The sequence below is a fragment of the Pantherophis guttatus genome, chromosome 18 (genome assembly GCF_059756535.1).
Source record: "Pantherophis guttatus breed Tessera chromosome 18, ASM5975653v1, whole genome shotgun sequence".
In the NCBI taxonomy this organism is placed as follows: Eukaryota; Metazoa; Chordata; class Lepidosauria; order Squamata; family Colubridae; genus Pantherophis; species Pantherophis guttatus.
The window spans coordinates 398712-424212 of NC_142080.1; the positions used below are offsets into that span (position 1 = coordinate 398712).

Consider the following 25501-nt stretch of genomic DNA (forward strand, 5'->3'; position numbering starts at 1 on the left):
TGAAGTTTTGTCCAAGGCTTGGGGAGAGGTCAAACTCCCCACCACCACCACTTGCTTTGGTCTCGCGAGGAGCAAAAACCGGCAACAGGGACCCCTGAGAGGATACCTCAAAAAAGCTGGGGAGTAGTAGAGCCCCTAACGTGGACCCTCTCTTCTCAAAGCAAGGGCCTTCTTCGCCGGGTTTCTTGTGCCTGGAGAAAAGAGGGTGCACGCAAACAAGCAAGCCTCAGGCCCTTCTGGGACGGAAAAGGTGTGGGGTCCCCAGCAGCCCACGCTCTTCCCTCTCCTTGCACCCACCGGCCCAAATGTTCCCGGGGATCTGGGGACCCCTGTGGAACCCTCTGCAAGGGCCACGACGGTCAGGAGGCGAAGCCACCCCGACCAGGGAGACTCCGTGCACTGGACTCGTAGGCCTCAGCATCATCCCCCCGACCCCTTTTCCCCGTAAGGCCCCCAATCTGGCAGCCAAGCTCTGCTTTTCCTGCCCTTTCAAAGAGAGAATTAAGCTCCGTTTGGAAATCGGAAACCGTGTGCTGAAAAAAAGGCTTCTTTCTGCAGCCCCAGCTCCTCATAAAAATTTGGCAAATCAAAGCTTGGTTGGTGGAATGTCTGCAAATCCTCCCCCGTCTGAGCGAGCCTCCCTTCTGCAGCCCCAGCACCCCCATTAGCACCCCCGTTTCCCAGACTGCCTCCTGGTCCCCAATCAGAAGCAGAGCTGGGAGTTTGTGGGGAGGGGCCAGCTGGGCCCAGCACCCATCCCACCTTGTGGGGAATCGGCTTATTGTGACCCCTAAGTGGGCCATCCAGCTCAGAAGCTGCAACCGGCATCCAGGGCTGCATTCGCACACTGATCCAGAGGAAGCTACGAGCGAGCGAGGGGACGGTGGGTCCCATTGCACGAAACTCCAAACAAAGCAGTGGGGGGGGGGGCGGAGATGAGGCGGAGGAGGAGGGACAGTATCAATAACCAGGCAGACAGTGATCTAGAGAATCTCCTTGTTTCCCTTGAAGCAAAATTCAAGTTAAGTTCTGCAGAGCCCGGAGAGCCACCCGGGGCCTCGTCCGACTCCCCCAGACGCTCAAAACGTCTTTACGTTTCTTCCAGTCAATTTGCAGACAGGAGGCAGAGAAGAGCAGAAGCGAAAAAAATAAAAAGAGGAAAAGCAAAAAGTGGGGAACGAATTTCGAAGGTTCCTCAGCAGACACCAAGCTTTGCTGGGTTTGGAAACCAAGGAGGGTCGGCTCTCGTCTCGCCTGGCCCCACATGCCAGACGGGGGCTCAGGGCAAGAGAGCCCCCCCCCACCCGGCTGCTAACACCTAACACTGACTATGCTACCTGAAAAAGGCCGGCTATTATTCCGAATGCAATGGTGGAAAGAGGATGGGGCAGCACCCAGGATGAATGGCACAACTGGGAAGGCACTTAAAAGCAAAGGGGAGCCCACCGACCCACCAGCAGACCGGCAGATGAAGGGATCCCCCACTGGTGTCAACAGAGGGGCTTCCCTTGCTGGGGCTCCCAGGACGTGCCGAGGTCCAGCTCCCCGCCTGTCAGCTGCCACTTGGTTTGTCTGCAAGACCCCCATCCTGGCTAGATTTTGAAAAGGCCTAGGAATCAGCTGGGAGATGGACGCGTTCCCACGGCCCCTGGGGCCCCTTGCCCATAGAAGACGGACAAGCCAAGGTCAGGACTAATCCTGGATGCTGCCTTGCAGCAGACGGGGGGCCTGAGTGTTTTGTTTCCCTTTGGAGTCGGGGTCTCCTAGAGAGAAACCAGCATTATCGTCCAAAGCTGGCAAATGAGGGCAGGCTCAGAGCAGTTGGGCACAAAGGGGAAACGTCCGGCTGAGGCTCTAAAGTTGATTTCTAGGCCGGGATCCTCGGGGGAGCTAAGACTCCCTAAGCTAAACGGGGATTTTCAGAGGCAGCCAGCCTGCAGAGGGTTGGGGACCTTTGGCCAAAGGAGGGACTGTCTGCACCCTTGACTGCTCTGACTGGACATCCACCGGCAGTTGTGCTTCTTAAGGCATCCTGGGCTTTCCCCCACCCCCTGTGAGGCCACACGGGGGGGGGCTACGAGGTCTGGCACTGGACGTTGTGGCGCAGAGGGTCTTCAAAGTCGCCTTCGTGGTAGATGTCACTCTGGAAGCGACGGCTGGAGAAGTCCGGCTGGGGGAAATACTCCCGCAGCTCCACCTCCTCCATGTCCTCGGTGGCCATCACCTCTTCGTGTCGGGGGAAGAAGGTCTGGAACTGGCGCAGCTGGTGGGGGGGCAGCCAGCCGGGCTCCGGGAATTTCACCTGGGCAGCAGAGGAGGAAGGGCAGGAGTGTGGGCAGCTGGAGCTGGGGGGGGTGGGGGTGGGGAGAAAGTCAGGCTCCTTCCCAGCGGGACAAGCAGCAGGAATTGGAAAACGAAGGAACGGGGAGCTATGGGGGCCCCAAGTGGCTCTGGCTCTCCTCCTCCTCCACCCCTCCTTCAGATCAGGGTCTGGAGCAAGCAGGTTGGGGGAGGGGGGCCCTGGGTGAGACTAGCGAGTTAGAAAACCTCACCGAGACTTCCCCAAAGGAACCGGCTGGGGGGAGCCGAGGGCCTCCGTACCTCGAAGTGGATGACCAGCCTCCCCTTCTGGCCGGGGCTGCGGTAGACAGGCATCCCCTCGTTTGGGATGCACCGGATGTCCCCCGGCTTGATCACGCAGCCTGTGGGGCAGAGCAAGCAGGGTTGAAGGGCGGGCAGCAGCCCCACCCCAAAGGCTCCCAGGCTCTCCCCCAGGAAAGGGACCGGCGAGACCCACTTTGGCTTCCGAGGGGGGCCGGCCCCTCCCTCCCTCCCTCCTCGCAAGCCCAGAGGGCCCCCCCAGCTGCTCACCGGGCCGCGAAGAGACCAGGAGCCTCCGGTTGTCCAGGGTCCGGATGACCTGCTTGCAGCCACACAAGGCGTCCACCAGCGGCACCTCCCGCCGGACAATGAGGTCACTGCCGCTGCGCTGGAAGACCGGGTGTGGCTTCTGGTCCAGAACGATCACGATGTCTCCGGGCTCAAATCCGGGGGCCTGGTCCCCCTCCTGGTGGAAGGTGATCTTCTGCCGGTCAGCCATGCCTGGGGGGGGGGCAGGGGGGGCGAGAGCCGTGGGCTAGGAGCAGCCAGTCTGTGGGGTAAACTCCTCGCCCATCCATGGGGCAGCGACTCTCCCAATATATTGGAGGGAAGGCAGGGAGGGTCCGTTGCTTGGCAACAGGCTGAGTCTGCCTGAGTTAATGAGTTAAATCAGCCGGAAGATTAAAACTAACCAAGGTTACAACGGACTGAGGAATCTGGGGCCGGGCTTCTGTAACTGAACCGACATCCTTGGGGGTGCGAAGGGGGCCCAAGGAGGCAGAAAGGGAGCTGCAGCAAAGGGGCAACCGGGAAAAGGAAGCCAGCAAAGCTCAACCCCCCCTGCCCTCCCCCCACCCCCTGCAGGGCTCACCTTTGTCCAGGTGGACATTGAGAATCTTCTTCTCCCGGATGACCTTCCGGCCGTTGCAGGCGAGGCATCGGTCGAGGGGCCGCACCCATTCCCCTTGGCCCTGGCACTGCGAGCACATGGCCTGGATGTGGTGCACCATGTTGGGCCCCAGCTGGTGGACAATGACCTCCATGCCAGTCCCATGACACTTGGGACATCGGACGTCAAGGCCCTCCCTGCCACCACGGCCTGCGAAGACAGAGCGGTCGGTCGGAGGACGCAAGGGTGGCATCGCTGGGGGCCACACACCCTGGACCCCTGCAAAGGGGCCCAGCCCTTCCCCCCCCTCTCTCAACCCCACTTGATTCTCCAGCCCAGCAGGGGAAGGCCATCCTGCCCTCCCCCCCCCCGTCTCTGCTGAGGGGCTGAAGCACAGGAGGAGCCTGTCGCTCACCCTGCCCCACAGCAAAGCTCTCCGTCCCAGGAACCCTCCCCCTCTTGCCTGCCTGAGGATGGGTCTTCCCCATCAGCGGTCTGGTTGCCCGCCTTCTGGTGATCCTGCAGAAACACCCACCCCCCACCCCCACCCGGCCTCACCGTCCTGCCAAAATCAGCCGATGCCGCTCAGAAACAGCAGACTGAAAGGGGACCCCTCCAAGCCCCACTCTGCGCCCAGCCGCTGGGGCCCAAAACCCACCCGCTGAGCCAGCTCCGTTTGGCTAATTCCAGCTCCGGAGCATTTTTGTGGCTTCTTGAGCCTCTGAACACGCCCAAGACGAGAGAGCTTGAAGATGCGTTGTGCAAACTTGGCCCATGGGCTCAGTCGGGTATCGGGTGAAGCTTTGGGGCTCAGCAACAGGTCCGTCCTGCTCCCCAAGTCTCCCAACACGGCAGGCGGAGCCCCCTCACTCCCCCCCATCCCTGCTCCCGGGGGGAGAGCCCCGTGGCCCCACTCACCCCCACAGCTCCTGCAGATGACGTTCTTCTGCAGGGAAAGCTTCCGGGTGGCCCCGTTGTACAGGTCCTCCAGGGTGACGGTCAGCAGGTGGACAGCCGTTTTACCTGCGGAGGGAGAACCCCCGAGACAAAGGGCTGTTTTCAGGAAGGAGGAAGACGGAGGGGTGGGGGGAGGCGGTGGCTGCGATGACGGAGCCCCTGGGATTTGGGCAGGATGGGGCTTGTCGTCAGCAGCCTCGGTTCCCTCTGGGCTGAGTGTGCAAGGGGGAAGCCAGCCAGAGCAGGCCTCCCTTAAGAGAGTCCGGAGCCCCACGGGACACAACGGGGCACACCTGGAGGGGGGGTGTTTCCCAGGAAACCAAGCACCCCCCCTGCACCTTCTGGGCACCAACAGGGATGGGGAGAAGGCAGGGAAATCGGGGTCCCCTCCCAGATCAGGCTCATCATTTGCCTTCCAGCCCCCACATCCAAGAAAGATCCGACCCAGCCCACCTGCCCTACATGCAGTCCCAGCACAGCCTCCCCTCCGGCCAAGCTCGCCTACCTCTCCTCTCCACCCGGGGGCCCTGCGTGCGGCCCCCTCCTCCAAAGAACAAGTCAAAGATGTCCATTGGGGGCCCAAAGCCGCCCCGCCCGGCTGCGCCGCCCTCTTTCATGGCCCGTTCCCCGCCTCGGTCGTAGACGGACCTCTTGCTGGGATCCGAGAGGACCTCATAGGCCTGCGAGATCTGTTTGAACTGGGAAAGGAGGGAGAGGGAGGCTAAAACCAACCCCAGAGCTGGCAGAATCCCCCCTTGTCGTGCCCGCCTTGCTCTCCCCACCTACCCGCTCCCCCTCGCTGGGGTTCTTGTCCGGATGGTATCTGAGCGCCAGGCGCCGGTACGCCCGCTTGATCTCGTCCATCGTGGCACAGGGCTTGACGCCCAGCAGGTCGTAGTATCCCGTTTCCTTCACCATCTTTCCTCCGGAGGGGGCCCTAAGGGGGGGAGGGGAGGCTGTTGGTATGGGGCAGCCTCCAGCGGATCCAGCCAATGAGACGATCAGTCAGAGGCCCACAAGACTCTGTGCCCCATTGCCACAGACCAGCCGCCACCCGACTCTGACAGCTGGCAGGTTTCACGGAAGGGGCCAATCCGAGGGAGGGGAAACAGGAACACAAGCAGCCTAAAAATCTCCCGGAAGCCAGGCGGCTCGGCAGGGTTTTCTCCAGCAGCAGCAGCAGCAGCAGCAACCGAGCCTCTGCCGCTCAGGCCCTCCTCCGCCCAGCCTCCATGGCGGCCAGCTTAATAGCCTGGCAAGGGAGCCGGAGCTGGGCGTGGGGCTGTGTCAGCATCTCAAGGCGCTCATTAGCCGGCCTGCCCCACAGGATGAGCGTGTGTGAGTTTTCAGCCTTGCAGGGCGTGGAGGGCAGATGGAGGAGGAGATGGGTGCACACCGGCCCAGCCGGCTCGGCCTGCCCTACTTTCCTTGGCTCCTTCTCGGCAAGCCCAGGGGATCGGTCGCCCCAAAGGAAAGTCACGGCGGAGCAGAAGGCTGCCTCCTTCCTTCGGCCCCACCAGGCTCAGCCCCCCTCCCTCCCCAGCCCCACAGCCTGTTTCCTGGGTCCCTGATGGGCAGGCAGGGGTGGCGTCCCCAAAGAGTTTCTGGGAGCGGTCAGAAGCCTCCCTGGACTCAGCAAAGCAGCCCCTCTCCTTTCTGTCCCCAGGCAGCCTTGCCACCCTCCTGCCCAAGTGCCCCACAACTGCCTCTGCCAACCTCACAGCTCCCTCCCTCCAGAGCCCCGACGTGACGATCCACCTTCTGCGGAGTCCTCCTGTGTCTCCTTAGAGAGCCTGACCCGGAGGCCTGAAAGCGGCCGATTCCCTGGAAATCCACAAGGTTGCTGAGCGGACAGTTTCTCACCTAGAAATCTCCCCGGTGGCAACTTTGTGGGCTCCGTCAGGCACCCAAGCGCGGGGTGGGGGGAGGAGACGCAACCGCTGCCACCACCCACAGAGCGGCCCTGCCCCGTCAGCTCTTTCGGCAGCCGGGAACTCCTTCACGCCACCTCGCCCAAGCAGCTGGGCCAAAACAAGCACCCGGCCCTGCAAACTCCTGCCGCGCTTCTTTGATGCCGTGGAATCCGGCCTCCCCACCTCAAAGGAACTGCTGGGAGACCTCCACGCACAGCCGTTGGCAGGCTGGCACTAGACGGGCAGGCATGTGAGCGCAAGTGACGCTAGGCACCTGCCAGGCACTCGCACACTTACTCACGCATCCGCTGCAGAGCCCTGGGGCCCTCGGGTCTCATCTCAGGCCAGCCCCACCGCCCCCCCGCCCTTGCTAACCCCCCTCTGGTGCACCTAAGCCCAGGCACCAGGCAAGGAGTCACAGGTCACATGCAGGAGCTTCATCTGCCTGCCGAGGGACGTCATGCGGGGGGGGGGGGAAGAATGACGCCCCCCAGGGGAGAGGAGCAGAGCCTACTCATGTACGCCTGGCCTCCTCTTGCAAATAATAATGGGTTACAGAGTGAGTAAGAGAGGGGAAGAAACGGCCTCCTTCCAAAGGAACTGAATGCCTTGGGTTGTAGGTTGTCCTCGACTTACGACCTTTTGTTTAGCAACTGCTCAAAGTAAAAACAGCAGTGAAGAGTGGACCGATCCTCACACTTATGACCGTTGCAGCATCCCCCACGGTCACCACTCAGATGCTTGGCAACTGGCATGTATTTAGGACGGTTGCAGGGTCCCGGGGTCATGTGATTGCCACTTGTGACTTTCCCAGCCAGCTTTCCACCCACAAAATCAATGGGGGGGGGGGGGAGAAAAGTGCGATTGTCATGTGATTCACCAGATAAGTGTGATGATAAAAGCTGTAAACGGAAGTTTTGGCACAAAAAAAATGTGGTTTTGTAAATCAAGGACTACCTGTTGTTAGCTCCCCCCCCTCCACTCCTTTCCACTAGTCTCCACCTCCTGAGGCTTCTCCGGGGCTGGATGGGAGAGGCTGGGAAACCCTCCTGAGTGAGCAGAACCAACTCCGCTCCCAGCTGCCTTTGATCTCCTGGTGGCCCCCACTCCCACTGAGCCAGAAGCCGGGAAGGTGCCCCACATCAAAGGCCCGCTCGCCGCGGCGCTTTCCAGGAGTTCAGCCCCCACATCAAAGCCAGGAAACCCATCGGATTCAAGGCTTTTTCCCCGCGGAGGCCGAGCCGCAAAGATCCCGAGATCCGACGCCTCGGTCGGGCGACGGGCAGTCCGACCGCAGCTCTTGCCCAGCCGGTCCGGCCGCCGCTCTTGCCCAGCCCGGGAAAGCCCCGGTGGCCCGAAGCCCCCCGCCAGGCGCTCTGGGGCTGAGGGCTCCGGCGGCCCTCCTGCGCTCGGCCCCGTGGCCGGAGCCCCCCGGCAAACCCCCGGCAAGGCGGGCGGCGTCCCCCCGAGGGATCCCCGCCCGAGGGAAGCGCGGTGCCGACCGGGGACTGGCACGGGCAGCGCCGCCTCCGCCCCCGGCCGGACCCCCGACGGCCCACCCCCACCCTCACCCCCCCCCCGCCTTCGGGACTCCACCTCCCATCCTCCCCAGCTGGGACGGGACGGACCCCACGATACTCACCCCGCCCCCGCTCGGAACTCTCTGGAATGGGGCCACGCCCCTCCCCCGTGCCCATTGGCCAGCCGAGCTTCTCCCGGAGAGGCCCCGCCTCTTTCCCCCTCCCACCCCTCTCGGGGAGGCTCCACCCTACGCCGTCGCCATTGGGCCGTTCGGGCGGGAAGGCGTTTGCCTTTACGTTCGCCTTTGATTGGGCGCACGTTAAGCCCTCCGGCTACTCTGATTGGCCAGGGTGCAGTGAGGGCGGAAGTAGCGCAAAGTTGGCCCTTCTGCGCCTGTAGATGTGTTTATTCCACAAGTTTCGGGATTTTCCCAGTTAAAAAACGGGATTTTGGCGCTGGGGAAGGAAGGAATAATTTGCTTTCCAAAGGTATCGAGGATCAGGAGGAGGAGGAGGAGGCTCTGACCTCCCAGAGTCTGTGGGAGTGGGGCGGCATATAGAACAGAAACAGAACAGAACAGAACAGAATAGAATGTTATTGGCCAACACAAAGAATTTGTCTTGGTGCTTACACTAAAAAGAAAAGATACATTCATCAAGAATCATAAAGTACAACACTTAATGATAGTCATAGGGAAACAGTCAATATAAATCGTAAGGATACCAGCAACAAAGTCACAGTCATACAGTCATAAGTGGGAGGAGATGGGTGATAGGGTATATATAAATGTATATAAATTTAAAGCATTACAGTATGATTTATTACATAGGAAGCAATCTGAAATATTATTTACAACCATGCGAAGTATTATTACCTAATGATGAAAACATTATTGATTGCAGTTATCATTTATATGCTGCCCAACTCCCGGTTACATTCTCGAACTTCATAATTATAGTTCTCAATATTATTGTTAAAAGAGGTTTGATCAGAAGCTGTTGCAGCTCAGCGTTGCTGAAACTTCAGTGTCGAGCTCAGTCCAGTAGAGTTTTCTGAGCAAGGGAGCCGAGAAAAGAGAGCTTCGGGGCGGGCTGGCGATCCTCCTCTTAAGGGATCCAACAGATCCTGTGAGGGATTTTTGTTCTTGCCTTGATCCTGGGCTCCGGAGAAGGCTATGGCTGCACCACTAGGGAGCGCCCGGGCTCCTCGCTTGGCTCCTAATCAGCGGCTTGCCTCACTTGGACAGCTGGCTGAGCTCCGCAGCGGCTCCACATACCCAGCTGGTGACTGATAAGGGTCTGGGGGCCCTCTGCTGCTGCTCGGCAGGTCCCCCGGGACTGATGGGTGGCAGAAGGCAGGTGGCAGTTGCCTGCCCGGGTCCAGGGGCCTCCAACTGCACGGGAAGAGATCACACCAGCTTCCAGCCCTTTGGGGAACCAGAGGCTTGCTAATTTTCCAGCCACCAAAGCCCCCCCTTCTCCCCCTCCCCACAAGTCGGTCTGTGGTTGTAAAGTGGGTGTGGATGGAGAACGTCACTGCGGCTGAAGAGCCCTCTGAAAATAGGACTTCAAAAAAGAGAGTGGCTTTTAGCACCCCAAAGAATAGGCTAAAAATAGGAGCCTCTTTCAATCTCCCTTTTCACTTGGGGGCTGAGTAACTTCCATGGGGGGGGGAAGCAGAGGAGGAAAACAGGAAAGGGACTTCCAGCCAATCTCTCTGGCGACCTTTTCTCCTCGGAATAATGGCATTTCCAGGCCTTTTCTGAGAGGGAGGCATTACTCAGCGGCTGCCTGTGGCTGATGTCATCCCATTATCTGCAGAGGCTGCCAGGGAGGGAGGGAAGGGGAGGGGAGGGGAAGCTGGCCACCTAAGAAAGGGGAGAAAAGAACCACATTTTCTGGAGTCCACAGACACACAGCTCCCCCCCTTCCCTCCCCCTCTCTTCATCTTTTGCTGCAAGTTGACACAAAGGGAAGGAGAAAGAGGCATTCAGGAAACTCATAAAAAATCACACGGCAGTGAGTTCCACGGGGGAACATCTGCTTTACCCTAAATTATCTCGAACCCAGTTATCTCTCTGGGTGGGATTGGTTGAGCAGATGCAGCCAAAGCAGGACCCCAAAGACGCCTCCAGGTCTGTCCCTCGAAAGGACTGAAGCCGGAAATTGAGGGGGTTGCCAAGCAGCCTAGCCATAGCCCACCCAAACTGGTTGCCTTTTCTTCTGTGCCTGCAGGAGTTCTCCTGTGGGTCTGCAGAGTTTCTTTCCTATGTGTTTGGGGAGGGGGATCATCTGGAGGACTGGAGGGGCACAAAATCACGGCATGAGGAACCAACCAGCCCCTTCCAAAGGCTTGAAGCAAGGAAATCATCCCTCCAACCACACACACACACACACACACACCACAGCTGAAACCGGACCCTGGCAGACAGTTGGCACCAGCTGGTGTGAAAATAAACTCTGCTCCTCCCCTGGGCGAGCTGAACCTGCCTTGGATTCCTCTTGGCTGCAAGCAGAATTTGGGAATGTTTGCAAGAAGCTGACCCCTGGGGAGGCTGGGGGTAGGCGTTGTGGGGGCAGGAATGAGGCTGACTGGGACTGGAGAAGGACCAGTGATGGAGGCCCTGAGGCTTTCTGGAGGAGGGGGCCTGCTTGCCCCCCGCCCCGCTTTACCAAAGCTGATGGGATCTCCTTCTATGGCCTGGCAAATGTGCTGGAGGGCAAGGGGTCTCCTGGCCCTCAGTCCACTGGCTGCTGGTCTTCTCCTGCCTCCCTGATGAGAAGAAACCTTCCATGCAGCGCCAGGAACCCTCATCTGGGCAGGGCTCCCTCGGCTTTGCCCCCCAAGAACACTAAGCTAAGAGGGTCTTAGCACCTTCTCCCTGGTCCCATTTCCATCCAGTGAAATCAGGGAGGCTCCATCACTACAATGAAGCCCCCCAGATGGGTGTTTCTCCCCCAGGACTCAACAGGTGCCCGGAGCTTCGTGCTGGCTTCCTCCGAGTCTTCTCTGCTCAATGGCAGGGTGCCAAGCGTGGATTTGGATGTCTCTCGTGCCCAGCTGACAAACACACCTGCTGCACCGGCCCCCTGCCGTCCTGGGACCAGAGAGGAAACACTGGGCTGGCCAGTCAATGGACCTGCCCCCTTCCAGCACCCCCCCCTCATGGGCCCATTGCCCCCAGCCCTCCCCGCTGCCCACTTCCAGGCTCCAAAGGAAGCCTCAGACCAAGCTGGCTGGAGGCGAGTCTGGGTCCCCTCTTGTCCCTCCTCTCCTCTCCGGCTGGACTTTAATTACAGGCAAAGCACAATATTTACTGCTTTGGGAATGGATGGCGCCAACTCCACTCCTTTCCGGGTTGTCCTGAAACCTCCTGGTCCCGGACACTTTGCATCCCAGTGGCAAACCCGGCAATTTTGGGGTCCTGTAATGGGCACCCTCTCCCCTCCCACAGGGATTACAAAGAATCGGTTATTGGGGTGAGGCAAGCAGGAGGTTCCCCCCCCGCCTGAGGCCTCCTTCATGGCAGCCCCCACCTGTGTGAAATGGCCCCCTGGAAGGGAGCCCAATGCTGACCGTGCTGCTCTCCGGCCTTCTCTTCCTGGCCTCCAGTCGGAGGTGGAGGGTCCCAGGCAGGGGCTGGAGGGGCAGCAGCATCTGCTCCCCGCTTCCCCCCCCCGTTTCCATGAAACCCAAGTGCTGGCAGCTCAGTTACCCCCTTGCTGTGACCTCTTCTTCTGGGGGCGGGGGCTGCATTCTGGAGAGTCCGAATCCCCTCCTGCACAGCTGGTGAGGCTTTAATCTGTTGCGGTGAAGCTCTGTCAAAGGTGAGGGGGTCTCCTGTGATCTTGGCTGCCCCCTCCTCACTGCGTGCCTGTGCTGGGGAGGGGGCTGAGGAAGGCAGCAGCTGCAGACGGGAAGGGCCTGTGGATGACCACTGGGCGGGAGCCACAGCCATGCTTCTCTGATTAGGGAGGGTCTCAGAATAGATCTGGGAGCAAAGGACTCTCGTCTCGTCCTTTAGGGCGCCCTGTTGCTCGGGGAGGGGGGCTCCTGCCTGGACACTGCAAGGCTGAAATGCAAAGGGTCAGCTCACGCCAGCCACAGAAGCCAAAGGCAGGCAGACCCCAGGAGGCCCCAAGTCTCCCTGGTGCAGAGATCCTGGGAGATGGTACAAAGGAGCTGGGATGTCTGGTCCTTTTTGCTTGAGTATAGCAAGCTGGCACACACACACACACACACAGAATTGGGGAAGTCTCCCCTCTGAGTCTGTGGCAGCAAAACCAGCTCCAGGGGCCCTCTTGCAGTGAGGGGCCCAGGGGACTGAGCAATCACGCTACCTTCATGATTTCAGGAAGCCCCCACTTTGTCCAAGGGGTGGCCAGCCTTCCCCCCCCACCCCCGCGAGCACTTCCTGGCCTCAGCACACAAATCAGGATGCCCCTTGCCCTCCGTTCGCCTGGTCAGCCTTCAGAGCTGGACTTCTGAGTCAGTCTTTGTTTAGAGGTGGCAGCCCCCCCCCAAAGTGACTGGCTTCCCATTGACTACAATGGAGTAATGGGGGGACAGAACAATGGCCAGGGAGGGGAGGGAGGAAAAACCCACCAGCATGTCCTTCGCAGGCTCAATTCCACTTCATTTTCTCCCTCCCCCTCCCCCCCCCAACAAGGAGAGTCGGCTTGGCCCATTTTGCTGCCTCGCAACCAGGCAGCAGGTGGGATGGGGTGTATGTGGCCACATTGCTCCATTGTTCCCTGACTTGGGGGGTGGCGGCAAAATGAGATTTTTTCAGGAATTGAGGGAAAGCCAGCTAACCGAGGGAGCAGACACAAAAAACGGCCTGACACAGCAGTGGTGAGTAGGAGGCAAAGCACTTGGGGCAACCAGAAGCTCTGCTGAGCAAGGCTCCTGAGCAGAGCTTGAGTGTGTGAGACACAGGACTACTCACACACACACACACACACACCCTGTCTTTCTACGCCCTGCGGATGTTGAGAGCTGGGCTGAGTGAGGTCATTGCTTTGAGGCTACCCTGCCCTCCCCCCACCCTCAGTCCTTCCCAGCCCCCATTGAGACAGGCCACAGAGAGCTCCTGATTGAATGGACTCTGGCCAATTGTGGCTGCAGACAAAGGAGCTGCACTGGGGCAGCCCAGACGGATCTGGGGGTGTGCGGGATGGATGGGGAGCCACCACCAAGGGAGGGAGGGAGAGCCGGGCCGTCATTTCTCTGTCCAGCACAGCGATGCTCCTGGCTACAAGCCCCCCCCTCCCGGGATCACCGAGATTCAGCGGCCCACTGAAGCGCTCAGCCGTAGGGGAGGGGGCTTCTCCCAGAGCTGTGGTGCCATTTGGGATGCGACAGCCCGGCATGGCCCCTTCTGAGCTGCAGCTTCAGTATTCCTCTTTATCTGCAGCAATGGTGGGCAGGGGGCCTGTGGACATGCCCACCCACGCCCCGACCTCTCCGGCCAACCCACAGCCACCGCCCAGCCATTTCTGAGATCCACCAAGCAAACGGGATCCCCCCCCCATCCCTGCTTGGTTAGATGGAGTCACCGCTGAGACTTCAGCCTTGATTGAGGGCCACAGTTCCAAAGTAGCTCCAGATTTATCCAGGGGTGGGAATCTCAGTGGTGGGTTTCAAAATTTTTTTGCAACTGGTTCTGTGGGTGTGGCATGGTGGGCGTGGCATGTCTTGGTGGGTGTGGCTTGGTGGGCGTGTCAGGGGAAGGTTACTGCAAAATCCCCATTTCCTCCCAATCAGCTGGGACTTGGGAGGCAGAGAATAGATGTGGACGGGGCCAGTCAGAATTTTTACTACTGGTTCTCCGAACTACACAAAGTTTCTGCTCCAGAACTGGTCAGAACCTGCTGAAACCCACCTCTGGGCGGGATGGATTGTGCTTCAGACATCTGGGGGTCTCCTCACAGGAGACGCTCGGCTTCCCCCTTGTCCTCTCCGCCAAGGCCTTGCATTCCACAGGGGCTTGTAGCTGCCAAAACCCTGTGCCCCCTCCCCCAATAAGGGCAATGCCCCCAAAAAGGGCACCTAGCAAGCGTATCTTTTGTCAGCCAGCAGGCTGAAAACAGCCTTTGCTCATCCCCTGGCGATGCCAAGGCCTCTGAGTCAGGTCTGGTTCCCGATAGAAGAGGGAGGTTTGCTTTTCCAGCGGTGTGACTTCAGCCCTGCCATTTGCCCTTAAAAGGACTGGCTGGGCCAGAGGACGGGGCTTCTCTGGCTTTGGAAGGGGCTTCTTGGCTGAGGCAACCCAAGCTCAAAGCCAGCTCCTGCTTTCCAAGCCCTTCAGCCTTTGGAAGGACCTGGGACCTATCAGGAAGTTTGAGGCAGAGCCCAGCTCCCCCTCCTCCTCTTCCTCGCCTGGCAGGAAATGCAAATCTCTGCTCAGGTTCCTCTCTTGCCCTCCCCCCCCCGGGAGGGAGGAGATCTCTGCCCCCTAGGCCAGGAATCCCTCCTTGTCCTGGTCTCTCTGCCACCCGAGGGCTTTGGCCGCTGGCTGCTTCACCCTGGCATCCTCTTATCAGGCTCAAGTCCTCTTGCGCCTCCCATGAGCCGCCTGGCTGAGGCCCAGGTCTGCTTTCCCCAGAGATCACCAGGCTGCCCTTTTCCACCTCCGAGGAACCTGGGCAGAGAACTGCCAGAAGCCCTTGGAGGCCCGGAATTGCTCATTTTTGCCACGGCTGCAGGTGGCAGCTTTGCCCCTGGAAAACCAGCCGACCAAGGCTTTGCAGCTGCATTTTTTCCCCTGCAGCCTGCTGTCGGTTCCAAAGGTTTCAGCCTTTGCTAAATATTTTCTATTTTCAAGAACGTTGTTGTTATTTCCGCAGCTTGTTTCTCTCTGTTAAAAGTTGTGCTTTTGAACACTTTGAATCCAAACTGTGTGCCACGCTGGGCCAAACAGGAAGGAAGCCCTCCCTGCCCAGCCCTCCCCGGGTCTGTTTCAGCGTTAAAAACAGGCACGAGTGACGGGTGCAGAAACAGGTGGTGGGCTGTCCATTTTTGCCCCTTATGGGGGGGAGGGGAGGCAGCCACATTTAACTTTCTCCCAACTCCTCCAAATATTTCTGCTCTGCAGGGAGCTGGAGCTTTGGCTGCATCAGTAGTCACATGCATATTTTAAGGTCTTCCATCACTTCCACCATCTGGTCTTAGCTATAAAAAGTGCCCTTTTCTCTGCTTAGTCCCCACCAGGGAGCAGAGAGGGCAGGTCATCGGTCCCACCCTGCCCGCAGTTGCTCAGAGCACCTGTTTTTTCTGCAGCCAGGAAGAATCTGCAAGAATTCTACCCACCGGCTGGTGAAGGGAGTGGCCGCCCCTCCCTCTTCCACTTCCCCACGTCTTGGCTAGAATATTGGCTGCTAAACATCTGATATTCGACCTGCCCAGGGACGAAGCAGAGCTAATAAAGAGAGAGCGGAAGGAAAGAGAAAAACAGACAGAAAAATGTCTTTTCTGCCTGCGTATTAAAAATTATTTCATCCCTGTCTCTTTATGCCTCAGCTTTTTTTCAGTATGGCCGATGGTGGCAGTGACCTTCTCTCTCCCGAGAACGAACACGGGGTGAAGCAAAACACAGAAAGAGTTTGTACAGGATAAGAAATCAATTGCTTTATTAGTGTCTCAGAGGCACCGACTGGAGCTCGGTTTTTTTTTTTTTTTTTAACATCCTAGCTTTATCGTAGAAGGCACTGAAGTGCAGGGAGAGAAATGACACTGGAACCTGTTTCTGGAGCATCCCTCTCGGTCTCCCGTCCTTAGCTCTCCTCCGAAGAACTCTGCCCATGTTCTGAGGCTGGGCTGGGCTGGGCTTGGATGGGTGCTCGAACCCTTGTCGTTCAAAAGAGAGGAGAGGGGCTGAATCAAACCTACGCTTGGGTTGGAAACTTCTGCTCTGTGAGCTGGGCAGATGAAGCCAGGCTGGCAGAGACTCGCCAGAGGTTCTGAGTTCCTTCCAAGGGACCGAAACGCCAACTATTTCTACCAGGGTTGTTAGATTTGTCCCATTCAAAAGCAGAGGCACCTTTGCCCCCCCCCAACCCCCTCCACCCCCACAGAGATAAATGGCGAGTGGATAACAGGAAAAGCGAGTCCTGGGAAATCAAGGAGAGAAGACCGGGATGAGAAGGGAGCAGCATCAGATCACATTTATACTGAAAACTCCAGTTTGTTCTATGTATTCCTAAAGTAAGGCACACTGGCATGTTATAGGAGCCACTATCAGAAAAAAAATCTCCCTCTAGATCCGTGTGTCTCAGCCTCAGCAACTGTAAGATAGGTGAACTTCAACTCCCAGAATGCCCCAGCCAGCATGCTCTATTGGGGAATTCTGGGTCTTCTGCAGCTGCCGAACCCAAACTCTGCACTAGGTGAAGCACTTCTGACCCAGATAACGGTGGGGAGGAGGGGACGTTGTAAAAGTTTGCCGGGAAAACTTCAGAGTGCCTCACTTAGCAAAACAAGGTCTGAGACCGGATCTTACTAAACAACTTCTTTTCTTGCTGGGCAGAACTTAGAGCCAGATGAAACATTTCATTTTCTTTAAAAAAAAACCACACAAAAGTTTTGCCAAATTGCTGGTTACACTTAAGGTGAAGACAAAGGACGCTGGACTTGAGTGCCTTTTTTCTTTTAAAAAAGTATTCTTTAAAAAAAAGCCTACCATGAAAAAAGTTAAAAGTCTGAAAACGCTGCCTATCCAAGCTTTTGATTGTCAGCGGGGCGGTCTCAAATTTGGAGGGAAGGAAGGTAGCTACAAAAAAAGAAAAATGTGTGGGGCTGAGACAGAAGGGGTCACAGGTTTAGCAGGAATCACACTGTTTGTCACTGGCTGGAATTAATGGCCAAAAGGGGACCTTTCAGTCGTCTTCCGAGGGCTGGAGATCCAGGTCCCCTTCCGGCCGGAATTCCAAGGGTTGGCGCCGAATCTCATCCCCAAACAGGAAGGGCATGGGCTCCAGCTTGGTATCCTTGCCTCCTTTCACGCAGGTCTTCTGCCGTAGGTCACCCAGGATGTTCTCATCTAGGAGCTCCTGGCCTTCCTGATCCAGGGAAACCTTCTCAAGAACTTCAGGGCTGGTGTCTCCACTTCTAAACCCTTCTTCACTGGCTGGGACTGGGGGTGGAGTCTGGCTCAGGGTCTCTGCCATGGGGAAGTTGTCCCCTGTGCAGAACTGTGGGGCGATAGTCACCTCCTTGATGAAATCCTCATCTCCAGGAGGGTCTGTCTTGCCCTGCCTGAGGCCGTTGAGAAGTTCGCTTGGGAACTCATCCAAGTTTGGTTCCTCCTGAAGCCCATTAGCCTGGCTCTCCCCCAATGGGTGGGCTTCCCTTGGGATGGGAGAAGAGCCTTCTGGAGCTTCTGTGGAAACCTGGGGTGGTCCCTGGTCCAGACATACAAGGGAAGCATAGGGAGACCTTTCTTCTGGGGAGTATTGGGCCCCTTTGCCAAGGCCTCCCAGCTCATCCTCAGCTGCCTTCATCAACTCTTGGTTGAACTCCAGAGCTTGTTCTACAATTTCCAGAATATTGGGGTCTCCTTTGCTTTCTAGAGGAAGACCCACCACGTCCTCTGGGAACGTCTCAGGGAAGCTGGTTCCTGGGGGATCTTCCACGGTCACAAACTTCTGCTGGATCAGATCTTCTGGGTCCAAGACATGGAAACATTCGTCCTCACAGGATTCCAGCATGTCAGATTCTACAGCCCCCTTCGGGCCACTCAGAGAGCCGTCCCCTTCCAGCACTATTTCTCCCAAATCAGTGACGCTGGTCAGGGGTGAAACCTTTGCAGGGGCCACATCCGTAGAATCTTGGTCACTCGATTCCAAGGGCCCCTGATCTTCCTCCTCCTCCTCCTCCTCCTCTTCTTCCTCCTGCTGCGTGTAGCTGGGGTCAAACCCATCCGCTGGGAACCCAAAGCCTTCGCCTGGCTCTAAAGGGAGTTCTGCGACCACCTCTTCCTTGGGCACCGCTGGCCCTTTGGCCACCTCTCCCTCCTGCCAGGGGTCTTCCTCTGGCTCCAGGCCAGGGGCCCCTTGCAGTTCTTTCTGCTCATCCTCTCTGGGGACCTCCTCCTCCCCAGGGCCCTGATCCTCCGTGAACCTTTGGATCACGGCTTCGGCCGAATCCCCTGTGGCCAGAGGCTCTTCTGAGCAGGGGCCATCTGCCTGTGGCCTGCGATCGCTTCCTCCCTTTGGAGGGCCTTCCTCCACTCCGTCTTCCTTGGCCAGCAGAAGGCTTGCAGGGCCTTCTTCTAAAATGGGGGCCTCCGCCTCTTGGGCCAAAAGAGGCACCTCTTCCCTCTCCAAGGAAGGAAGGGATGGAGTCTCAAGCATGGCCAGCCCGTTGTCTAAAGCCGGGTGGCCTGGCCATGTCTCCCCTAGCTGGGCATTCTCCTCCTCAGCCCCACCTCTCTCACTCTGGGAATTTGGGACGAAGTCTGGATGTTCGAGGGTCTCCTCGGACCCTGAATCCTCCCTGTGGGAAACGGAGTCTTCCGCAGGTGCCTTGGCCTCTGGGGGGGATCCCACCTCTTGAACTTCTTCTGGCCAGGTGGTCTCTTCCCTGGAGGGGTCTTCAGCCTCCTCGGCAGGCTGCTCTCCTGCCTGGTGATTGTCCAGGCCCAATCCTTTGTCATCAGAGCACTCGGGGGCATTTTCCTTCTTCTGCAGCAAGTTCTCAGTCACAGCAGCACCACGTACATCTTCCATCTGCAGGACATCCGTGAGGGGTTCAGTTTCTGGCCCTCCAGAGATTGTCACCAAGTCTCTTTCCTCCAAGTTGCTACTTTCGTCTTGCAATGGGGTCTCTGGGAGCCCTCTTCCTCCTTCCTTATGTTCCTCCAGGAGCTGCTCTTCAGCTACCTTCGTTCTCTGCTCTTCTTGAAGTGTCTCCTGCACCTGGATGCTTGCTAGGTCCTCTCTGGGCAAGGTCGCACCCAGTTCCAAGATCCTTTTGGGTGCCTCCAAATCTAAGTAGCCTTCGGTCTCCATTGTTCCTTCATCTCCCATATCTTCTGTGGGAAGAGGTCCAACAACGCCTTCTCCCTCCTCTTCCTCCTCCTCCTCCTCCTCTTCCATGACTTCCCTGCTCTCGACCCCCTTTGGCTCATCTGTCAAGGTGCCATTTTCATCTATGGCAGAACCTGAGCTTCTGGGCAGGGCATCTTCCATGCAGAAAACCTCGGCATCTAGATCCTTCTCCTCATTCTTTGGCAGAGCAGAATCGGTCTCATGAAGAAGCTCTTCTGGGCTCTCCACGTTCTCCTGCTCCATCTCCAGGAAGAGAGCTTTCTGGGGTTCACCCGCAGACAATGCCGTATGGGTGGTGGGCGAGCGGTCCTCCTTGGCTGGGCTTCCTTCCACCTCCAGGTGCTCATTCTCAAGCAGCTCTGCCTGCTGGTTATCTTTCCTGGGGGGGCTCTGGGGCTCCTTGCTGTCCTCAGAGAGGAGATCTTCTTGGCTGACCATTTCTACATCTTCAGCCCCTCCATAGACCTCCTCCATGTTCACTTCCGGGGCTCCTTCGAGGACATCAGTTGGGGGGCTGCCAAGCTCCCAGCCTTCCTGGCTGCCATTCACATTTGTAGCTGCCTCCGTAGCAAATTCTGACTTCTTGGGTGCTTCTCCCACTGCGTTGCCCAGCATCCCCCCCAATAATGCAGGCAGCTCCTCATCCACATCCCTCTCCTCCCATTCTGGAGACCCTGTTTCTTCATTGGTCTCCTTTTCTCCAGGGACCAAAACTCCTCCTCCTCCTCCTTCCATCCTTTCTGCCCTCGGTAGTTCTGCTCCCAGGGCCACGGAGGCCTCTGCTTTCAGAGCCCGCCAAGCCTCTTCAGTTCCTTGCAGCTCAGCCCAGGCTTCCTGGCCACCATTGACCTCCGCAAAGTCTTCACACACCTGGAACTCCTCCAGGGGGTCGGTGGGTTGTCCCCCTCCTCTCTGGTCTTGCTGGGCCTTCTCCAGCCCCTCGGTGCTACTTAGGGGAAGGGTGTTCTCCTCCTCCAGGGATGAAGAGCTGTCAGAAGAAACGTCTGCTTGGCTTTTCACCGCCTTGAGTAAGCTGGATTCAAGGTGGGTTTCTTGGGGGTTCACTTCCTGGATCGCAGTTTCTACGGCTTCAGTAACCATCTGGCTCAGAAAAGGCCCGTTCAGGATTTCTCTCTCTGCTGGTGGCTCACGGCTGAGCTGTGTCTCTTCTTCCTCCTCCTCCTTCTCTCCAGAGGCTTTTTCTCCCTCCTCTCCTCTACCTTCGGCCTCCGGCTTCGCCTCCTGTTCGCTCTCCTCTCCTTGATCCAGGCTCCCAATGGACCTTCCCGAAGCCTCTTCTGGCTCCACGGAGTTGAAAGTCAGTGGGGGTCGGGTGCAGAAGACAGACTGGGCCAGGCTCTCCGTTTGGGTGATCGTCACCCTCTGGCTGTGCTGGGAGGAGTCCAGCCGAAAAGCAGAGGGCTCCTTTGGCGGGGGCAACAGCCCATCGGCGCTCTTGGTGGCCTGAGAGTGCCGGAGGGAGGCGTTGGCCTTTTGGAACTCCCTGGCCGCCGAGCTTGGGGTCTTGACCCCCCAGGAGGGCGACTCGACTTTGCTCTGGAAACCCCGAAGCTTAGGGAGAGCGGCAGGGCTGGGGCGGACATCCCGGCTCCCCCGATCCACTGACGGCCCCTGCAGCCTGCCGAGAGTTGATTCGGTTGTAGCATCTGCAAGCAACAAAAAATGGGGAGAATGAGAAAAGGCTGCTGGACTCAAGTGGAACCAGGGAATGCTCTGCTAAGATTGACCCACCGGAGTGGATCTGCCCCACTTTGGCCCATCTGGGGAGGGGGAAGGAGAGTAGAGCCTCTCGGTAAAGGTCTGCAAATCGTCCTCAAGGGTAGGAGGGGTTACTCTCCTCCAAACAGCCAGGGGTTTTTCTAACCATCCTTCTTTGTGAAAAGGAATTCAGGGCAACCCACATTTTCCTGGGGAAGCAGAAATTATGAAGGGGGGCTGGATATAGAAACAGGGAGGTGTGACCCAGGTAAGTTTTCTTTCTGGCTCAGCAAAGCCCCCACTTTCCCTGCTGAAGGGCAGCTCTGTAGCGGGAGGAGTGGGCTCAGGCTTTTATGGCTCTTGAGGCTTCCCCTTGAAGCCCCCGACCTCATGCCTACCTCTGAGCCCCCTGGCCAGCTGGAGATCAGTTGCCGGCAGCTGCAGCCTGGTGCTCTCGGCTTCCAAGAGGGTCCTGCAAGGCAGAGAGGGATTCTTGAGCGGGAAAGGAGGGCGGCAGGCGCTGGGGGGGGGGGGAGGCTTATTTCTGGTGGGTTATTCCTGGCCTCCCGCAGCTGCCTCCTCTGCCAGGCTTTTCTCCACCTTCCCAGCGCTGGAAGGCTCTCCCCACCTCCCCCCCCGCGAATCAGGAGGGGGAGGGGGCTAGCAGGAGCAGGATGGTGGTGACATCATGCGGAATCTGCTGGCCGCCAGCCCTCCCCCGCTTACCGGCAGCGGGGCCATTCATTCTCATGCTAATGCAACAGGACTCCCCCCCCCACGGGCCTCCTTTTGTGTGGGAACCGTCTGGGGAAGGAGAAGGGTAGGGGGCAGAGGGGAGGTTCCCATGAGATTCTGCTTCAGGGCGGGGGAGAGAAGCGAGGCCGTCTGCAAGGAAGGAGGCGCGTTTGGCGAGGAGGAAGAAGGGGGCAGGGGGCTCTTGGGTGCTGTGCGTAAAGGTGGTGGCTGCCCCCTGGCCTTATTCTAGAGCCCCCTATTCTAGAGCTGCGGAGGGGGAGCCCGGGGCTGCGTGAGGGGGCGTCCCTCCCTCACCTGTAGGTGGCCACTTCCAAGCTGAGCGACATTTTCAGGTGCATCAGCTGCTGCCGGTCCTCCAGCACCTGGGAGATCTGGCCGCGCAGCGACTGCTTCTCCTCCTCCAGCGCCTCCATGGCCATCTGTCCGGCAGAGAAGGAGACACCGGCGGGGTTAGCAGCCGCGGCCCTGGGGAGCTGCCCTCTGGCCGCCCAGAGGGAAGGAAGGGGGGATGCTGCAGGAGGCCCCCAGGACGGTCCAGTTGGGCTCTGGGGCAGCAGGACACCCACTCCTTCCCCACCGGCAACTACAGGGAAATCCCGCGTGTCTGGCATGCGAGTGGGTGTGGCAGCCCAGCGCTCAGTTTTCAAGCATGGCAAAAAAAAAAAAAAAAAAAAATCTTTTGTTCTGCTTCAGCTGGGCCTCTTCCAAAGCTCAGCCTAGCTCGCCCGTTTCGTTCAGATTTGGTCCAGCAAAGTGATTCAAGTGCACAGGCCAGGCAGGTCGCTTTCGCCTTGCAGCCCCCTCCTCTCCATTCCAAGACCACCACCACCCCACGGTCAGGGCGTGGCTCCCTCCTGCTGAGCTTGGATGCAAAGAATGTGGAGGGTGGGGTGGTGGGGGGAAGGACTGACTGCCCCACATCTCCGGGAGGCTGTATTTCCCCTTCCCCTTCAGTGTTGGAAGGATAAGAAAAGTTGAAGCCAAACTTTCTTTTCTTTGAAAACATTTATTTTTGGAGGTGCCCCTTCCCAGCCCCCCACGCCCCTGCAGTCAAGGGCCGCTTGGGGCACAGTTGGGATTTGCATCTGCCAAAGGAAATCTGCAATTCTTTCCAGAAAAGGCCCCGAAATGAGGCCTCCAGAATTAGTGGGTCCTTCACATCCAAGCAGCAAACAGGGGGCTGGGTGCACAACCCCCCCCCCCATGAAGTACCCTGTGGGATTCAGGAAGCCTTCTCCAGAGACAGCCCAACCCCCTCCCCCTCTAAGGAGGCTATGAATGGAGATGGCACAGGGAGTGGGGGGCATCCTCTGGAGGAACACCCTTCACAAGGGACAGCTCTTCCCCAGCCAATGTGTGGTCCCCACCGCCCTCAAGCTGCCCAGCCCCGGCTTCTGGATCTCAACCAGATGCCAAGGGCTGAATCACAGCCTTGGTTTAGAGGAAATGCCAGGCAATTCTGCCCTGTTGCCAGCAATGTTCCATTTCCTACCTACAAGCCCCTTTTCCAAGCTACCAACAGCCCTCTAGGTGCCACCAGCTCACTCTCGAGTCAGCTGCCCACCGGTGAGCCCAGCAAGTGGCCGTTAGGGGCAGGGCTGGTCCCAAAGCCACCCCAGGCAGGCAGGCAGGCAGGCGGGCATCCCCGAGCCCTGCTGGACTCAGCGGGGGCCAGATACCCCAGACCCACCTGCAGCTTCTCGGCGTCCCCCTGCTGCTGAGCCCATTGCTGGGAGAGGCTGTCCTCCAGCATCTTCTTCCGGACCTTGAGGCTGGCCAGCTCCTTCTCCAGCTGCTGCAGCTGCAGCTGGTTCTGCCGGTTGCGCTCGGTAGCCTTCCAGAGGTTCTCCTTGGCTTCGCAGAGGGAAGCCTCCAGCTGCGAGACCTCCATCTTGTAGGTCTCCACCGCTCCTTTCCAGATGTTGGTGAGCCTCTTGGCGTAGTCTTCCACTTCCACCGGCTGGAAGCAGACGGGCACCGCCCGGAACCCATCCAAACTCTGGGAGAAGCTGGTCATCTCCTGGTCCAGCCTTAGCAGCTCCTCTTGGTGGGCCTCCACCAGGTCTTCCATCTCTTTCTCCAGCTGGGTGGCCTTCTCCCTCAGCCAAATGTGGGCCCGCTTCTCCTCCTCCATCTCCTTCTTGCTGAGGGACAGGAACATCTTGGTCTCTTCCTGGGCTGCCCTCTCCCGCTGGCACCTGCTCTTCACCTGTTGGACCTCTTCGTAGAGGGAGTCCCTGGCCAGCTCCACCACGCACTTCTCCTGATACGCCTGGTCCAGGGTGGCCCGCAGCGTGGCTACCTCCGCTTCATACTTGGCCCTCCAGGGGGTCTCCACCAAGCCCCCCTTCAGGCCTTGGATCTCGGCTTTCAGCAGCTCGTTCTCCTCTTCCAGGAACTTCACCCTGGCCAAGTAGGCCTCCAGGCGCTTGTTGAGGTCCCACATCTGGAGAGACTCCTCTCCCAAAGACCGCGAGGAGCTGAGGAAGGTCTCCATCTTCCAGACACCTTTCGGAGGCAGAGTCCAGCCAAGAGAGAGCAAGGCCGACTGGAGGAGCCTGGCTGGTGAACAAGGGATGGGCAGCTCCGCACTGCTATTCATATGGAGGGGAGGCTCCTGGCCAAGGAGGCTGGGCTTAACACCTCCCCCCCACCATCGCCCGAGAAGAGCAGCATTCCTCCGGAAGCCGGGTGGGAGGAAAGGAGCCTTGGAAATGCCTCCTCTCAGCTGCTCCCCTCTGGCGGTGGTGGCCCCACCCCCAAGAAAATCAAGAGGCTCCTCAACATCTCCCTGGTAGGGAGGGTCTCCAAGTTGCCTCTCTTCCCCAACTCCCGAATTTTTCTGAATCCACACCACCATGCGCCTCAGAAGCAAATAATGCCCATGGGAGTGGGGGGAACTCTAAAATATGTGGGGCAGAAAGTGCCAAAAGGGCAAAAGGAGAGAGAGAAACCGACCCCGAGTGGCACTCAAGACAGCTGTGCTGAGTTGGGCTCCAGGCAGGCTTTGGGGGGTGGGAGTGGGGCTCCCTTCTTTGCCAAACACACTGATGGCATCATTTGGGGGGAGTCTTCATGCTATGCACCCCACATACGTTATTGCTTCTTGTCAAAAAGGCAGGTTTTTAGGACAGAGAGAAGCCAAAGGGGAGTTTGGGGTGGGGGAGTGGATGAGGAGTTGGGGGAAGCATGATTTCAAAGGGGGGCCGGGCTGGGTAGGATCCCAGAGAAGGGATAGCCAGCCTCCCTTGGAAGAGTGCAAGGGTGCCCTCTGGTGGACAGAAGGGCCAAGAGGGAGCTGAGAAGGCCACTCCTGGAAACATGGGAGGCACCTACCACTCCAGAATCTCCCCTTTTCCTTTCGGTCAGTTCTGTGCAAATCCAGCACCTGAGACGTTTCTAACTATGGGGCTAGAGAACAGGAATCTTCCCCCTTTGGAAATGATGGGGAGAGACCATCCATGCAGCCTCTCCAGGGCAGTTTTCAACCAGCTGTTTCTCACTGCTTCTAGGAGTCTTCTCTTCTCTTCTTTTCAATTTCCCATCGACACTTCTTTGCTGCCAGAGCTTATTTGCCCAGAACTCGCTTCAGTCCCCAGCCAAGGCCAGCAAAGTGGGCACCAGCGTTGCTCCTGGCCTGGAACGGGGGCGGGGCGGGGGAAAGGATTGCTGGCTTTGGGCAGCCTTTGCAAAATGCTGGCCTGGGAAAGGCAAGTAGACTTCCTTGTTTTTCCTTGAAGATGTTTTGCTTCTCACCTAAGAAGCTTCTTCAGCTCTGACTGGATGGTGGAGAATGGAAGCCCCACCATCCAGTCTGAGCTGAAGAAGCTTCTTGGATGAGAAGCCAAAGGTCTTCAAAGAAAAACAAGGAAGTCCAGTTGCCTCCTGAAAAAGCACCTTTGAGTTAATCCCCTGTGCTTCCCCTCAGTGAATTGTTACCTCTGGGTGTGTGTGTGTTGGGGGGGGGGGACTATAAAGATTTTAATTAATACACAAACAGTAGAATTGAAGACAATTTTAGCTTTCAGGAACTGGCAACATCTCTGGGGATAAATAGAGGTTCCAGACCAGCTGCTAACATTCTCATTACTCGCAGG

The 25501-nt window shown here is 58.2% G+C and overlaps 2 protein-coding genes across 4 annotated transcripts; both read right to left on the reverse strand.

The window, feature by feature from the left end:
* Nucleotides 1-979: 979 nt before the first annotated feature.
* Nucleotides 980-8037, reverse strand: LOC117670102 (dnaJ homolog subfamily A member 1-like). 3 transcript variants are annotated; one of them, XM_034425016.3, is made up of 8 exons: nt 8003-8037; nt 5234-5384; nt 4953-5145; nt 4409-4513; nt 3473-3700; nt 2872-3102; nt 2602-2702; nt 980-2302 (listed from the first exon to the last, which is right to left on the reverse strand). In XM_034425016.3, exons 2-8 carry the CDS (start codon nt 5363-5365, stop codon nt 2075-2077), a joined length of 1218 nt encoding a protein of 405 aa, XP_034280907.1. In that variant the 5' UTR covers nt 5366-5384; nt 8003-8037; the 3' UTR covers nt 980-2074. The 3 variants fall into 3 exon arrangements, with proteins under 3 accessions (XP_034280907.1, XP_034280908.1, XP_034280909.1); XM_034425017.3 differs by lacking the exon at nt 8003-8037 and adding an exon at nt 6311-6556; XM_034425018.3 differs by lacking the exon at nt 8003-8037 and adding an exon at nt 6206-6296.
* Nucleotides 8038-15484: 7447 nt separating this feature from the next.
* On the reverse strand, nt 15485-24942 carry NES (nestin). The gene is made up of 4 exons (XM_034425020.3): nt 23095-24942; nt 21699-21823; nt 21047-21120; nt 15485-20596 (listed from the first exon to the last, which is right to left on the reverse strand). The coding sequence occupies exons 1-4, from the start codon at nt 24262-24264 to the stop codon at nt 16758-16760; spliced, it is 5208 nt and encodes a 1735-aa protein (XP_034280911.1). The 5' UTR covers nt 24265-24942; the 3' UTR covers nt 15485-16757.
* Between the last annotated feature and the right edge of the window lie 559 nt (nt 24943-25501).